We start from the raw sequence: 18,177 nt of genomic DNA on the forward strand, positions 1-18,177 counted from the left end.
TATGCTAACCATAAAGTACAAAGCAACATAGTAAATAAGAAAATGATTAAATACTGTATGTTGGCAAAGGGAAACGAAGTGCTACATAAATGCTCGCTACTATTAGCCTCACTAGAAGGAAGGGTAATTAGGAATATATGATATAGTAAATTTTTCAGAGCACTATGGTTCTAAATGGAAGTACTAGATACAAAGTGATATATTTGTCACTTAACTATTTAATCCACTTCTCTTTTTGGCATCATTTTTCAGTTTTACTTCTGTGTTCTTGAAAGTTTTTGTATTACATGTCAAAGAATATGTTTTGAAATCTGGTACAAAAGAACAGGTGTACACACACACACATACACACACACACAACTTCCCAAAGTCTTCCTATTCAGAAATTTACTTGCACTAAAACAAAAGAGAGTACCAGATTCACTAGAAAAGCATACTTAAATATATTTGATCAAACAGAAAAGCTTGTCATTCTTTTTAAATACAGTTGTTTCAAAAAATGGAACTATAACCTACAATTATACATTCTTCCTAAGCATTTTTACAATTTTACTCTGCCTTGACACATTTCCTTAAAGAGTACCAAATATCCATGAAGTGATAAGCAGCAGAACAGAACAGTTAGCAGTTACAGAACAGATAGCTCATTTTCTAAGGTTTGGGAAAATAATACAGTAATTTGAAATTAACTAGTGTACACATTCACTATTTCATTTAAAGGAAGAAAAGTAATAATAACCATTAAACAGAGTGAAGCAATATCTATTTTTGAAATATATGCTGTGGAAAAGAATTGCCTAATAATTTTACAACAACAGAAAGGTTGGCTAAGATAGTCTATGCTACGCCAATCTATCCTCTTTTCACAACTCATTTTTCTGCTTGCTTCATGCAAAAACCACAGTCTGTCAAAAGTCAGTTTAATACCTCCACAGTGGGGGGTAGAGGGTGGTGGGAGGAGGAACATCAACATTTAATGAAATCTGTAATAGAGGCAAAAGTAAGAAAAATCATCTTGAACTTTTGCCACATTTATCACAAAGCTGTTTTTCTTACTCTTTCAGGGTATAACAGCTTTGTGTAAAATATGCAAATATTAATTCTCTAGGAGGGGTTAGTTTGCATGTTGAAAGTCATTGTCTCAACCTAAAATTGAACATACAAAACTAAAAAAGCTGACAACTAGTTTCTCTTTTAGTGATTAAATTTCAAAAGCACTATGTGTATATTCTTTATATACTTAAATTTTAATCTTTTTAGTTTATTTTGGATTATATGCTACATTCATCTGAAGTAGGGTTGTTTTTAAAATTTTAAGCTTTGAAGACACTTCAAATTGGTTTTAAATTAAAATTGAAAAGCTGTTCATACAGTATAAATACACAGGTTTACAAATGTATCCTTCCAGACAGCTGTCTATTTTTTTCTACTAAATCTGAACAACAATGCAGATAGTACTTTACTTTGAAGACAGGTGTGGTGGCAAAACTCCAATATCTAGGAAATGTTTGTTGAAACCAAATGTCTGTTGTAAAAATTAAACCCAGTAAAAAAGAACAAATTAAAAAGAAAACTTGAAACAAATTAAGATTCAAGGTCTCTGAAGTTCAGGTATCTTAATATTCTCCTAACACAAATCCTAAAACACCTTACATTCCTGTGATTTCTAGTTAGTAAAAGCTAAGAAATGAGGAGCCCAAGGTAACATAGGAGAAACTCAAACATGATTTCTAGGACTCCAGATATTTCTCTGAAGCCAAGACAGTGAGGTGAGGCATCAGGAAGAAATATTACTGTTAAGATAAATTTTTACAATGTGGTAAACTACTAGAAACCCCGTCTCCCCCATTAGTTCATGGCTATTACAAAATTAAAATCTAAAATCAGTTATAACAAGTTTATTTTGTAATATTTAATCAGAATTATTTGATTTTGTGTGTGTGCATCTGTGTGTGTATCTCCCAATAAGAAGCTCAAAATTGAAACCTAGTCCTTGGTTCAAACCACTTATCTAGGAATATGTTATAGCAAAAGTAAACTTACCTCAATGCACCTTGGGTTTCTCCAAATTTTACCTCCTTTATTTTTAGTGTATTTCCTTATTTCAAAAAGAAAATGTGGTCTTGAGGCCACTGAAATTCTCACTTTCCAAATGAAAGACTAACCCCCTGGCACCTATCCTCTCCTCTTTGCATCTAGTGTTAAAGGAAGGGGTGCTCTTCTGTTCAAGAAAATCCCACACAATCTGTTCCCTGGTGGATTTCCTAAAAGCTCGTCCAAATTCTAGTTTCAATTCTCTATTGGCTGTTACTCTACAAGTTATAATCCTAGATCTTTCTAATGAGTACAAAAACAGAGAGCAAACAAGTGAAAATTCACACTGACTCCATAATTACCGTAAGCTTCACTGAAAGGTTAAATCCTTGAAAACTGGCACACAACTGCTATCCATCTCCCTCAACAGTTCACTTTCACCAGCTACAGAACAGCCTCCTCCATTAGAACATTCAGTCAGAGGTCCAAGTTACTTTGGACTTCAAATGATGAAAGAGAGTGGATTTATTTAGGCCGTTGAGACATCTGACACTGGCTCCCTCTCTTCTCTTTGTGGAACACAATTTTCTGTTCATCCTGCCATTGCTAGAGCCCCTCCTTCCCTCACACTATATGGTTACCCTGGGCAATAACATTTCTTTTTATATTGTCACCTACCTTCTATGCCAATGATATTTCTTAAATCTGAAACTCTTCTGATCCATAAGACAGAAGTAAACTAACCTTTTGTTTGTGGCTAACTAAACGAACCACTATTTGTTTCCTCAGGGAAAGCTATCACTATCCACCACCCAGTTGCCCTGCCAGAAAGATGGGAATGGTCCCGGACTGTTTCACACAAAGCCAGTTACCAAGCCCATGTGATGTTCCAGCCTTTGCTCCTGCTCTTTCTCACATTCAGTGCTTTGGTTCAGGTCTTCCCTGCTGCTTGAAAACTGCAATAGTCTCTGATTCATTCCCTTATCTCTCCTCTGCTTCTCTAATTCTTTTTGTATAGTGCTACCAGGATGGTTTTCCTAAAATGCTAATTTTATTGAGCAACATAAAACCCATCATCCATTATCTGATAAAATCTGTATTTCTTAGCATAGACAAACCTTTTATAATTTAAACAATATAAAAAGCTCTCCAGCCATCCCTAGTTCTCCAACCTTATGGCTCCATCTCCTTTGTTTCATCTCCAACAAACTGCATCTAGTTCCCACACAAGAGTTCATGCTACTCTCATTTCCTGGAATGGGCTCCCTTCCTGGCTCTATTTCCTGGTGGATGCCAACTCCTTTTTTCAAGCTTTAACTCAAGTATTACACGATGTGTGAAAAGCCTAACAGACTCTTCCAACAGAACTTACTTTGTCTACTAGGTCCCATAGCTTCTATTTACATAGCCCTGGTAAGACTTTATGTGCTTATTTATTTAATTACCATCCATAAGGCCATAATCTTTTTGAGAATAAGGACCAGTTTTTCTTTCTCATTCTTTAGTAAATGGATGATACAGCACTAATAACAACTGCCTACAAGCTCAATGAAGGAATAATGTGAGAGCAGTATACGTCTTAAACCTCATCCAAATGGAAGGTGATACTTTGCATTCAAGACTTCTTAAATACGAGTGGCTTTTTGATGGTAAAATTATAGAATATAGGGCTTGAAAGAAAGGAACTCATTAAGCTACATGGTTTAACACTGAACTTTAAATCTAGAAACAGGAGAGTGAAATAGAAAGCATTCCTTTGTCAGGAACTAGGGCTATATATATTTCTAGTCCGAGTTTCTGACACCGAGCTGCTAAAACCCTTGTAATTTTCTAAATGATAAGACAACTAGATGCATTTTTTTGTTGTTGTTGTTCTAATACTTGATTTTTTCACTCTGGTTCCTGAAACTGAGCTCTTAAATTCCTTAAACTTCCCAGGTGACAGGAGTGTCTTTTGCTCTCATGACATGATTCTTGGTGTAAAGAGGCTAGTCATCAGAAATATTAAGTAGCAATAAGAAGCTTGTAACTTCCGGCCCATTCTGCCCAGAGGGAGAAGGTTGGAAATGGCGTTAGTAACTCCATAATGTTAATATGAATTACATAAAATGGATTGCACCTACCCGATGAACCCTCAACAAAAATTCAAATAGGATGGGGTAGTGAACATGCAGAGATGCTGGGAGGGTAGCATGCCCAGGGAGGGCGAAGCAGCACTACACCTCTCCCCACATACCTTGGAATGGGCTCCCTTCCTGGCTCTATTTCCTGGTGGATGCCAACTCCTTTTTTCAAGCTTTAACTCAACTATTACATGATGTGTGAAAAGACTCTTCCAACAGAACTTACATGCCCCTCTTTGTCTACTAGGGCCATAGCTTTGATGTTCATTTTGTTTGATGTCCATTTTGATGTTCATTTTATTCTTTATCATATCCTTTTATAATAAATTGGTAATCAATAAGTTGATTATTTTCCTGCTTTCTATGATCTGGTCTAGCAAATAAATCAATCCCACGGAGGGGTTAGTGGGAACCTCCAATTTATAGTTGAATGTTCAGAAACACAGGTAACAACCTGGATGTGAAATTGGGGGGCATCTTGCAGGACAGATGCCCTGTGTATTTGATCTTGTGCAATCTGACACTATCTTCAGGTAGGCAGTGTCACAACTGAGGACACCCCGCTGGTGTCACAGAATGGCTTGGTAGGAAAAATCCACATATATCTGGTGCCAGAAGTGTTATGAGTACAGAAGAGTACAAGAATAAAGGAGACACAGAGGAGGGAAGTTAGTTTTTCAAGAACAAGGAGTTTTTCCAATTTTCTAGGATTTCCAGTAGTGAAATCTAATTTATCCTAGTGGCCTATTACAGCTTATATTATTCCTACTGTCAAGGCAGTCTTCCAAATACTATCAAAATAATAAAGCTTAATTTGCTTTTAGTGAGTTTGGGAATGTCATGAAGAAATAATTGTGCATTTAAAGAGATTATTAAAAAGAAACTTCTCCAAATAATTAAGTCACTATTCTACTCAATTTTTCTTTATGCTAAAAATATCAAAAAAAAATTAAGGAGATTTAAAAATTACCTTCTCTTGATTCTCTACAAACTTCTTTATTTTTCAGTGACTAATATGTTGAAAAATAGATTAACTTGCAATATAGATTATTACTTTGCCTTTATAGCATTCTTTTACTAAACATAATTAAATTTTAGCTTGCCCAAGTTTATATTCATCTAGGGTAGGTGACATTAATAAACAAACAAAAAGATAAAGGTCAAAATAAGCCACCACAGGCAGACAGCTAGGCTTTAACTGTCTATAGTCTATAACTGTCTATAGTCTATAACTTTTTTGCTTTGCTTCCACATTTTCTTCAAAAAAACCTTCCTGTATTTAGAGTGCTTCCAACCATTTCTGGTTTGGCACTGTTCAACTTGACTTTTGCTCAAATAAACTCATAAAATATCTCAGTTTATCTTTTACACCATCCTACTCCATGCTACCATCGCCTCTTTCTTGGAGTACTGTAAGTCTGCTATCTGGTCTCTGCTTTGAAGAGTCTTACCTTCCTTTTATGATTCATTCTCACATTCTCCCCAGTTAACACCTCAGACATTTACATCTCTAATTAAAATAGCATCCTCATTACTCACTTAAGGGTAACAGAATATGCCATCCCCAAATATGCCTCTTTGGCATAAGACTTACTTTGGGAAACCAGACACAGGAGAGGTGCTGAAAGCAGAAGTTACCTTTCTAAAGGAAATTTACCTCATAAAGGGGGCCTGTACCAAGAAGAAAGCTATTATTACCAGAGATCACTTTTTCACCTGAGTGTGGAGCCACATGGAAGGGCAATCTTTGTTTAACAAACATTTCCTCTGCTCACTTTCCCATAATTGCCTTTCCCACTTTGAAGCCACAGAGCCATCTAGTCTCAGGAAGGCACAAAAGCCCCAATTGCCTGGCAGTCTTTGCAGGCTCCTACCTTTGTGGAGCTCTCATATGTGTGTAATTAAATGGCTTTTTTTCCCCTCCTGTTAATCTGTCTATGTCAACTGAATTCTTTGTTTTTTTTTTTTTTTTTTTTGTCCTGCTATATTTATTTATTTTTTTTTTTTAAATATTAAATTTTATTTTTATATTCCCCCATACAATTGCAAACGCCCCATTCTGACCCCAATCCTTCCCCTCCCGCCCCCCACCCCAAAAAGTGTCTCTGGTTCATAGTTTTTTTGTTGATTTTGATTTTCACTTTCTTATATTCATTTTCCTGGTCCCTTATTTAAGTTTTCTAGATTCCTGCTATGAGTGAGACCATCCGGTATTTTTCTTTTTCTTTTTGGCTTATTTCGCTGAGCATGATCCCTTCCAGTGCCATCCATGTTGCTGCAAATTGCATGTTTATCTTTTTTGAATGCTGAGTAATATTCCATGGTATATATGTACCACATCTTCTTGATCCAGTCATCTATTTTTGGGCATTTGGGTTGTTTCCAAAGCTTAGCTATTGTAAACAGTGCTGCTATAAACATAGGAGTGCAGGTGCTCTTTGGAATTGATGTTTCTGTGTCCTTTGGGTAAATACCTAGGAGTGGAATTGCTGGATCATATGGAAGCTCTATGTTTAGTAGGTCCAGAAATCTCCACACAGCTCTCCATAGTGGTTGGACCAGTTTGCACTCCCACCAACAGTGCACAAGAGTTCCTTTTTCTCCACATCCTCGCCAACATTTGTTGTTGCTAGTTTTTTTAATATGTGCCATTCTCACTGGTGTGAGATGGTATCTCATGGTAGTTTTGATTTGCATTTCCCTGATTACAAGTGATGTTGAACATTTTTTCATATGTCTGTTGGCCATTTGCATTTCCTCTTCAGAGAAGTTTCTTTTTAGCTCTTCTGCCCATTTTTTGACTGGATTATTTTCTTTGTTGTTGCTGAGTCTCATCAGCTCTTTGCAGATTTTTGTGATCAGTCCTTTATCATTAGTGTTGGGTGCAAAAATGTTCTCCCAGTTGGTGGGGTTTCTCTTTGTTTTTGTTATTGTCTCTTTTGCTGTGCAGAAGCTCTTTAATTTGATGTAGTCCCAGCTGTTTATCTTTCTCTTCACTATCACTGCTTTGGGTGATGTGTCTGTAAAGATGTCTTTGATGTGCAAATCCCGTAGTGTTTCGCCTATATTTCCTTCTATGTATTTTATGGTTTCAGGTCTTATGTCTAGTTCTTTAATCCATTTTGAGTTGATTTTTGTGTATGGTGTGAGGTAGTGGTCAAGCTTCATTCTTTTGCATGTAGCGACCCAGTTTTCCCAGCACCATTTATTGAACAAACTTTCTTTGCTCCAATGCATAGTCTTTGCTCCTTTGTCAAAGATTAGTTGACCATAAATCTGTGGGTTTATTTCTGGATTTTCTATTCGATTCCATTGGTCTGTATGTCTGTTCTTGTTCCAATACCATGCAGTTTTGATGATTATGGCTTTGTAGTATAGTTTGAAGTCTGGGAGTGTGATGCCTCCATTTCCTTCTTTTTTTTCAGTAGAGCTTTGGCTATTCGGGTTTTTGGTGATTCCATATGAATTTCATCAATAATTGTTCTATTTCTTTGAAGAATGCCATTGAGATTTTGATTGGAATAGCATTGAATCTGTATATTGCTTTTGGTAGGATGGCCATTTTAATAATGTTTATTCTTCCAATCCATGAGCAGGGGATGTCTTTCCATTTCTTTGTGTCTTCTTCTATTTCTTTTAACAGTGTTTTATAGTTTTCTTTGTATAGGTCCTTTACCTCTTTTGTTAGATTTATTCCCAAATATTTGATTTTTTTGTTTCGATAATAAAAAGGGTGGTTTTTTTGATTTCTTCTTCTTCAGATTTATTGTTTGTGTATAGGAAGGCCACTGACTTTTGCGTGTTGATTTTGTATCCTGCCACTTTACTGAATTGATTGATGAGTTGAATTAGTTTTTCTGTGGAGATTTTGGGGTTCTCTATGTATATTATCATATCATCTGCAAATAGTGATAGTTTGACTTCTTCTTTTCCTATTTGGATTCCTTGGATGTCTTTCTCTTGTCTTATTGCTCTGGCTAGGACTTCCAGTATTATATTGAAAAGCAGTGGTGAGAGTGGACATCCTTGTCTTGTTCCAGATCTTAATGGAATTGCTTTCAGCTTTTCACCATTGAGAATGATACTGGCTGTTGGCTTGTCATAGATGGCCTTTATGATGTTGAGGTATGTTCCTTGTATCCCAAGAATTTCAAGGGCTTTTATCATGATGGGTGTTGCACTTTGTCGAAAGCTTTCTCAGCATCTATTGATATTATCATATGGTTTTTATATTTCTTTTTGTTGATGTGTTGGATAACGTTGATTGATTTTCGGATGTTAAACATCCTTGTGCCCCTGGAATGAATCCAACTTGGTCGTGGTGAATTATCTTATGGATACATTGTTGGATTCTGATAGCTAAAATTTTATTGAGGATTTTTGCATCAGTGTTCATTAGGGAGATTGGCCTATAGTTTTCCTTTTTTGTGTTGTCCTTATTCGGTTTTGGTATTAGTGTAATATTGGCTTCATAGAACGTGTTTGGTATTGTCCCTTCCTTCTCAATTTTTTGGAAGAGTTTGTGAAGGATAGGCACTAATTCGTCTCTGAATGTTTGGTAGAATTCATTTGTAAATCCATCAGGTCCTGGGCTTTTGTTTTTGGGGAGGTTTTTAATTACCATTTCAATTTCGCTGCTTGTAATTGGTCTGTTTAGGTGTTCTATTTCTTCTTTATCTAGCTTTGGGTGATTGTAGAGTTGTAGGAATTTGTCCATCTCCTCTAGATTGTTGAACTTGTTTCCATATAACTGTTCATAGTAGTTACTGATTATTCTTTTGATTTCTGCTGTGTCCGTTGTGATTTCTCCTCTTTCATTTATGATTCTGTGTATTTGTGCTTTCTCCCTTTTTTCCTTTGTGAGCCTGGCTAGGGGTTTGTCTATTTTATTTATTTTTTCAAAGAACCAGCTCTTGGTTTCATTGATCTTTTGGATTGTTTTTTTAGTTTCAATTTCATTTATTTCTGCTTTGGTTTTTATTATTTCTTTTCTTCTACTGGTTCTGGGGTTTTTTTGTTGTTCTTTTTCTAGATCTTTGAGCTTCGAGATTAGGTTGTTTCTTTGAGTTCTTTCTTGTTTTTTGATGTGAGCTTCTATTGCTATATTTTTCCTCTTATTACTGCTTTTGCTGCATCCCATACATTTAGGATATTGGTGTCCTCCTTGTCATTCAATTCAAAGAATTTTTTAATTTCTTCTTTGATCTCCTCGTTAGTCCAGTGGTCTTCCAGTAGTGTGGCTTTTAATCTCCATGAGGTAGGATAGTTCCTTGCCTTCTTTTTATGATTTATTTCTAGTTTGATGCCTTCGTGGTCAGAAAAGATGGTTGGTATGATTTCAATCTTGGTGTATCTGTTGATGTTTGTCTTGTGCCCCAGTATGTGATCGATCCTGGAGAATGATCCGTGTGCGCTTGAGAAAAATGTGTACTCCGTTTTTTTTGGGTTTAGTGTTCTATAGATGTCTGTTAAGCCCAAATGCTCTAGGTCCTTATTTAGAGCTTTAGTTTCTTTACTTATTTTTTGTCTTGTTGATCTATCCATTGTTGATAGTGGTGTGTTGAAGTCTCCCACTACATATGTGTTTTCTCTGATGTCTGTTTTCAGAGAGGACAACAGTTGTCTGATATATTTTGGTGCTCTTTCGTTTGGTGAGTATATGTTAATGAGTGTTATTTCTTCTTGAAGTATTGTCCCCTTAATCATAATGTAGTGACCATTGGGGTCTCTTTTTATTTTTTTGAGTTTGAAGTCTGTTTTATCTGATATAAGTATAGCTGTTCCTGCTTTCTTTTTTGGCCCATTTGCTTGTAGGATTGTTTTCCATCCTTTGACTTTGAGCCTATTTTTATCTTTTGTAGCTAAATGTGTTTCCTGGAGACAGCAAAAGGTTGGGTTTTGTTTCTTAATCCAGGCTGCAACTCGGTGTCTTTTTATTGAAGAGTTTAGTCCATTTACATTTAGAGTTAATATTGATATGTTAGCATCTGTATTTGCCATTATGTTTGTCTTTCCTTTGATTTTATTTATTTATTCTTTTAATAACTTTTTTTTTTTTTGGTCTTCTTTCGTTGTTATTCGTCCCTCTGAGGTTCTGGCTTTAGGATTCCTTGTAGTATTTTTTGGAGTGGGGTTTAGTCGCAATGAAATTCCGGAGTTTCTCTTTGTCTGGGAAGGTCCATATTCTTTCTTCATGGAGGAAAGAGAGCTTTGCGGGATAGAGTATTCTTGGTTGGCATCTGTTTTCTTGGAGTCTGTTGACTATGTCCCTCCACTCTCTCCTTGCCCATAGTGTTTCTTCAGAGAAGTCTGATGTCAGCCTGATTGGTTTTCCTTTGAATGTTATCTGTTTCTTCCCTCTTGTCAGCTTCATTATTTTTTCCTTGTCCTGGATTCTTGGGAGCTTTACTATTATGTGTCTTGCTGTGTTTTCCTTTCGTCGTGGAAGTTTGGTGTTCTTCTTGCTTCTTGTATATCAATTTTCAGCTCCTTCTTCTCATTTGGGAAGTTCTCTTCAATTATATCCATGAATATTTTCTCTGTTCCTACATCTCTCTCCTCTCCTTCTGGAATTCCTATAACTCTTATATTTCCTTTCCTCATGGAGTCAGATAGTTCCCGAAGTCTTTCTTCATTCTTTTTCCTTCGTACTTCTCTTTCCTTTTCTGTTTTGGTTCTTTTTATTTCTGTGTCTTCAAGATTACTTATTCGTTCTTCCATTTCATCTATTCTGCTTTCATTGCTTTTCCCAGAGTTCTTTAGTTCCTCCATTAATTCTTTGATCTCCTGCATTTCTCTTACTTCCCTCTTTAGGGACTCAATTTCCTTCTTCTGATCTATCACTTTTTTAATCATGGCAATTTTAAATTCTCTTTCTGGAAGGCTCAGAAGTTCTTCCAAGTTGCTGTCGTTGCAATCTGGGGAGTGGTTTTCTTTTTGTGGTGTGCTTCTTTCCTGAGGAGTTTTTAGGTTGCGTGTGGTTCTTCTACTCCCTACTGTCTGTTTTCTAATTTGTCGTATGCGTTGGGACACTGTGTTGCTCGGACTGACTGACATCTTGGGTGAACTTCTCCGCTCCCCTCTGGCTCTTCCAGGAGCCATCTCTGTCTTCTGGGGGAGCTTTCTGCTGGTTTTAGGCAGTTTTTACTGAAGAAATGTCCCTGTTCTCAAATGGCGAAGCGGGATGCAGTCCCTGCGCCTCCGGTTTCAGGCACACTCTTCTGCGCACCCGGTCTGCCCCGGACGTGGGTGCCTGCTCCCTCTGTGGGCTCAGACTGCTGGTCGGAAGGGGCCTGGCGTGGAATAACTTCCCGGCTGGCCACTGGGTCCTCCAGAAACCTTCTGTCCTTTTCAAGCAGACTTAAGAGATGTCCTGTTTTATAGGGTGTTAGTGACTTTTTTTTTCCTGGTCGCTAGGTGGCGCCAGAGATCTCTCCTATTGTCCTTGGGGGGCTGTTTTTCGCCTCCCCCCACCCCGTGGGACAGAGAACAGAGCGGGAATGGTAGGGTACACCTCAACAGCTTTGGGGTGCTGTGTCTGCCTTGTGCCCCACCGTCGTGGAGAACCCACGCCCCGAATTTTCGTGCCCCGGGTCTCAGTTCAAAGCCCTCAGGTCCAGGACGCGGGCTGTAGCCCAGTTCAGTGGCGCGGGAATGGCGCCTTTTGCACCCGGCTCCCGTGCCTGGGCGCCTGGTTCCTGCTTACTCAGGGAGGGACCTTCACCTCAGTGAGGACCTCCGTGCGTCTCCCCGCAAGCCTAGGTCGTCTCCCCGCAAGCCTAGGTCGCAGGCGCGGGGACCTGGGCAGCCGCGATCCCGGTCTGCACTTGCTTTTCAAGCGCGCCAGGCGCGCCGCGTTTCCCGCGCAGGCTTACCGGCAGCCCGGGCTGTGTGCGCGTCTCCCGGGGTCTTTGTTCTTCTCTAATGGCGCCCAGAGCCGTTCGCTCACCGCCGCGGCGGATCCTGCAGGGTTCGCCTCAGCTCCCGTTCACGGGGTGTGGTGGCTGCAATAGTTCCTTTCCGCTCACAGTCCCGCTTGCTGCGTCGTTTGTTCTTGTTGGTTGTTTTGGTTTGTTGTTTCCTCCTCTCTGTGGGTCGGAGAGTGCCGCCTCTGTGGGCGGGGGAGGGGAGCAGGGTTCTGCGCTTCCCTCCCTTCTAGTCCTCTTTTATGGCCACTTTCTTCTTCGGGCAGTTCGCTGGCGTCACCCGTTTATCTTCCGTGTCCCAGTTCTCACTGGGACCTGCCGCTTTTCCTCCCTATTCACTTTTTTTAATGGGAGATCTTACTCGCAGCGTCTCCTCGCCGCCATGTTGCTCCGCCCCCACGGCAACTGAATTCTTTGAGCAGTCATAGAACCTAGAAGGCTACAAAGGAACATTTTTCTAACCCTACATACCATGCTTACAAGGCCCTTGCAAAGGCCCACGTGATCCACTCCTAATTACCTCTCCAATCTTGTCATGAAACATCATGCCTGCTGGCAAACACTGCACTATGCTAAATGCATTAACTGTATGACAGTCTTCTTTCTAATCTTTGTGCATGCTGTTTTTACTTCTAGTTGAGGACTTTCGCAGGATGGCACTAGCTCCTTATTAAGTGTTTCTCTTAGAGAGGCCTTCCATGATCATCCTCTGAAAGAAGCCTCACTGCCCAGTCATCCTTTGTCCCATGAATCTACTTTATTTACTTCATATCACTTATTGTCTGAAATTATTTCTTTCCTTTTTTATTGTTTGTATCCCACAATAAAATGTTCTTCATCAATGTCCTATAGCAAACACCAAAAAATTTATTGGGATGCACTCAATAAATAATTGTTTAAAGGATACAAATGGAAAATAAGAGTAAATCTTCAACAATATAAAAATCTGGCTGGGATTTATGGAAGAGAAAATTGCAGTTCTTGGGGAAAATGTATTATCTTAGATGTAACAGATGAGAAACTATACATCCACATGGACCTCTACATCACCACATTAAAAAAAAGATAACTCAAATAATCACAAGCCTAAATTTGAGAGTTAAAAATATTAAAAGCTTAGAAAACAGATAAGGTAAATCCTTGGAAGCTAGGATTAGGCAATGGTTTCTAATGTACGAATAAATGATATAAGGAAAAAATGGGCAAATTGAATTTCATAAAAATTACAGCCTTTTTTATTTAAAAGAAATAGAAAGTGAAGATAACCTAGAAAATGGGATAAAACATTTGTAAATCTATCTAGTAGAAGACTTGTCTATGAAGAACTCTTCAAAGAGAACAATAAAAACCAAAAATATATATATATATATATATATATATATATATATATATTTAAGGAATGGGGAAAAAAACTGAACAAGTATTTATCCAAAGATATACAAATAACATGTTAAAAATGCTCATCACTGTTAGAGAAATGCAAATCTAAATCACAATGAGAAATTACCACACACTACAGTAATTAAAATAAAAAAGGCAGAAAATAACATGTGTTGGCAAGGATGAGGAGAGAAAATGGAACCCTTTTAATTGCTGGTGAATTAATTGATAGTGTAACCCCTCTGGAAAAGTTAGACAAAATGTTAACATGGAGTTACCATTAAGACTCCAGTCCCAGATAAATAACCCACATTTCCAGTCCTAGCTATATACCCTAGAGAAATGAGAAGACAGGCCTACCAAAAAATTATACCTGTATTCATAGAGGCATTATTCCTAATAGCCAACAAGTAGAAGTAACCCAAATGTCATAAAATGATGAAATGGTAAACAAATACACTATATTCATGCTACAGAATCTTATTTGTCAACAAAAAGTAGTACCGATACCTGCTACACATGGAGAAATCATAAAGACACTATTCCAAGTGAAAGCAGCCAGTTACAAATAACCACATATTATATGAATATACTGACATAAAATGTTCAGAATAGGCAAATCTATAGAGACAAATAATACTAGAGGTTACCAGAATGTGTGTGCGTGTCTGTGTGTCTGTGTGTGTGTGTGTGTCTGTGTGTGTTGCATAATACATGCAGGAATGGGGAATGATGGCTAAGAAATGTGGGATTTCTTTCTGGGGCAACGAAAATGTTCTAAAATCAGACAGCAGTGATGTTGCACAACTCGAAGATGGTAAGCCTAGTGAATTATACACTTTAACAGGGTGAACAGGAGGGCATGTGGACAGCACAGAGGTATATGGTATATTCATTACATGGTATATTTGTCAAAAACAAGAGAGAAATAGCTCTGAATTGCTAGTCAGAGAATGAAGTGTTTTTTAACTCTAGTTTTATATAATATGCGTACTTAGGAAGATTTAGTAATCTTGGTGCTACAATCATCACACCAATCATTGCTGCTATCAGGAACAAGTTTCCTGAACATCTGTAGCCCAAGTCAGAATATAGCTTGTTCTCTTTTCTCCTCTGTCTTCCTTCCCCTTGTCTATATTCTATATCCTGTTGACTTGTGATAATTAGGTAAAAAAAAAAAAATGATGGTCCTGACTGATACTGGACAGCACAATGATGGGGCAGGCTAGTGTTTTCTGACAGCTTTCCTCCATAAGATGCCCAGCGGAAAAGAGACAATAGCTGACTTCTGTATTCTAGGGGGTAGCAGGTGACTACTGAATAAAAAAAAAATAATCTTCACTGCACTGACATATATGAAACAGTCTTTAACCATTCTCACACCATCTAATTCTTTCCCTATGAATGGCTCACCCTTTCACTTTGTGATACATAATTACATTTTATAAATGATGGCTATTAACTATCCAATTGACTTGGTGGGGGGCAGAAGAAAAAAGGGAAGGATGAACATTCCATGTCTTTTAAGTTAAAATTTACTTTAACAACTGAGTTTAAAGTTATACATAAAGCAACCTTGCATGTAAAATGAAGAGCTGCTGAGCTGAAAGCATCTCAGACACAATTTAGTTGAAATCGTTTAACAAACAAGAGCCTTTCTATATACCATCATTTTTATTTTTTTTTAAGATTTATTTATTTATGCATACAAGAGCTGGGGTACATACAGGCCAGAGATCCAGGGGGATGAGAGGATTCACCAGAGACAGAGTGGGGAAGAGAACAGGCAGATTGACCAAAGTACACTGCTGAGGGGAATAGCAGGCGAGTCAGTAGAGGTCTGCTTCGCCATGTGGGTTGCTCCCTGGCTGGGGGTTGAACTTATGCTGCAGAAGCTGCAGATTGCTTCACAGTGTGGTGCTTAACCCCTTGTGCCACCAGGGAGGCCCTACACCATCATTTTTAGACTAACTTTGGGGTATTGTGATAATCACTTATTCTCAACAAGTCTCAGCTTCCTCCTTCCTAACATTGGAATTAAAATAACTAATCTCGGGCCTCCCTGGTGGTGCAGGTGGTTGAGCACAGCACTGTGAAGCTGTCCGCAGCCTCTGCTGAGCTGGTTCATCCCTGCCAGCAGGCGAGGGTTGCACATGGCGTGGCAGACCTCTCCTGTCTCACCCACTGCTCCCCTCAGCAGTGTATTTCAGTCTGCTTGTTCTGTTCCCCACTCTGTCTCTGGTGAATCCTCTCACCCTCCCTCACATCCGGCCTGTACCCTGGCTCTTATTTAAATAAATAAATAAATCTTAAAAAAAAAAAAAAAAAGAAAATAACTAATCTCTCAGGATTGCTATATAGTTTAATGGGAAAAGACATGAAAAAATTGTGTAAATGATCAAAAGCATCACCAACATAATGTACCACTGCTATTTATGTGCTTCCATGCATTTCAAGGTTTACATAACTTACTCAACACACACACACATACACTCTGGAACTGTATTGGTACTTCTATGTATTAAATATCACATAATATTTTCTCAGAAAATGAAATGACTTTACTGATCCTTTACTAAAAGCAGATCCCAGCCACTGAATATTCTTAAATCTTACAAAAACACAAAACTACTTGCAAAATTCTCTGGTTCCAGTATTATATAATTCCTTGATAAATTCAAGCTCAAATAAGGAAAATATATAACAGAGTTACTTTTGTAAGAATTCTATAAAAAACTATTCTTTTATCAATATATACAATTTTTTTACAATTTTCATTGTGTACATCACAATGAAAACTATTATTTTAATGTTATCTTCCTGGTAATAAAAACTACTTACCTTTGCTGCAGAGGCTCTTATCACCTCCTAAAAAATACAATAAGAAATAGTCATAATTTCATTTTAATGAAAAATAACTGTTTTCAACATATTAAGATGCTAATCTTTTAATACCAAACATCACACTACTAGAGACCAAGCCTTCCCTTCGAGGCAATATCTAGTTTCTGTGGCACTTGTTTTCATAGTAGTTAGAACATTTAAACATGCTTATAAAATATTTAAAATATGCTTATGAAATAAACATGTTTATTTCTTTTATCCGTTTGTTAAATTCTTACTATTTTTCCTTTTTGGTTATTTTTTCCTTTAATATATCTTACATAAATATTTTCCCAGGTTGGTGTTCGATGCATGTGTGCGCTGTATATAAGCACACACATATACAAATAGTTTTAAACAGAGAAGGCTGCCTTTACAGAGATATCACGTGAGGAAAACATGACGGATTATCCTAAAGTCAGTTTGTTTATTGTGATTAGTACCAAAAAGGCACTATAAAAGTATAAGAAAGTCTAGTTTTAAGGCAATGTAAAGCAGGATCAGATGGTTTTAAAATTTCCAACTTCTCAACTGCATAAAAAAATTCAACATACTGTGACAGAATCAAGTTTCTGTTTCACTTGCTGCATCTTCAATGATGAGGTTTCAGTGTGGACACAGTCATCAATCTGAAAAGAGCCTTGATGTGGCAGTTTAGGGCCAGTACATAAAGCATCTTGACTTTGGTGTATTCCAGGTAATGGAAACGTTCCATTGTAGCTTTTCAACATTTCAGCCTCCTGTTGGGCAACTGGGAAAATGAATCCATGATTATAGGAAAGGCATGTAATTATGAAATAATCAGTCCATGAAATTATAGCATTAAATGATCAGAAACTGCATGATACATTTTAAATACTGAATAATAAGACAACATTACTCTTGACATGTGAAATTATTAAATACTGTAAAATCTTGAAGAAGGAATATATATTAATTGGTATGAGAGCTTAAATTTAAATATACATCTATGTAAAACATAACACAAAGAATCAAAGGCATAAAGGAAATTAAAAACAATAAAAATTATTCATAAACCCATCTTTATAATATTTTCATATGCTTTTCCTAATTTATATATATATATTATGCAATATATTATAGTATAAATATAAGTTAACATATTTTCAATTTAAATGAAAACATTTTTTGTATTTCTACAATTATATAATTAGCATTTTTAAATGCTTACAATATCTCACCTAATTTAGTATGATAATTTATGCATGACTTCTATTACCAAATATTTACCATATTTCTTCTTTTCCCTCACTACAGATCATTGTAAATGCTTCCATAGTTTAATTAGTTTCTCAATATAATTCTTTCTTTGGGCTTAATTCCCCAGAGTGGGGTGGATGACTCAAGGGTTGATTGTTTTTGATGACAATGATGATGATACAAGGAACAGCATCTGTACTGTCCTTACTGGTTTCTAGGATGCTTTCACAAACATTATTCCATTATTACTTAAAATGATTATAATGGAGGGGAGAAATTAAATACTATCCAAAAACTGACAAAGATGTAAGAAAATAAAACTTTCAAATCTGAAAACTCGTCAATGAAGATGCAGTAAAACATTTTAAAGTAAATGACCTGAATAAACCAATCACAAGCAAGAAAACTGAAACAGTAATAGAAAGTCACCCAAAAAACAAAAGTCCAGAACCAGATGACTTCACAAGTGAGTTCTACCAAATCTTCAATGAAGATTTGGTATCCTGCTCAAACTCTTCCAAAAAAATGAAAGTGAAAGAAAACTTCCCAATCTACCTTATGAGGCCAACATTAACACCAAACAAAAACAACACAAAAACAAGAAAATGACA

At 37.2% G+C, this 18,177-nt stretch overlaps 1 protein-coding gene across 1 annotated transcript in view; it reads right to left on the reverse strand.

Moving 5' to 3' along the window:
• The window catches only part of AHI1 (Abelson helper integration site 1), a 164,623-nt gene that overhangs the window by 91,951 nt on the left and 54,495 nt on the right, over positions 1 to 18,177 (reverse strand). The window contains exons 19-20 of the mRNA XM_037520436.2: positions 16,900 to 17,096; positions 16,304 to 16,330 (exon numbers count right to left, since the gene is read on the reverse strand). Coding sequence (XP_037376333.1) covers positions 16,304 to 16,330; positions 16,900 to 17,096 — 224 coding nt within the window. The remainder of the gene's footprint in view (positions 1 to 16,303; positions 16,331 to 16,899; positions 17,097 to 18,177) is intronic.

This window comes from Talpa occidentalis, unplaced genomic scaffold, assembly GCF_014898055.3.
Source record: "Talpa occidentalis isolate TD23 unplaced genomic scaffold, MPIMG_talOcc4v2.1 talOcc4.2, whole genome shotgun sequence".
In the NCBI taxonomy this organism is placed as follows: domain Eukaryota; kingdom Metazoa; phylum Chordata; class Mammalia; order Eulipotyphla; family Talpidae; genus Talpa; species Talpa occidentalis.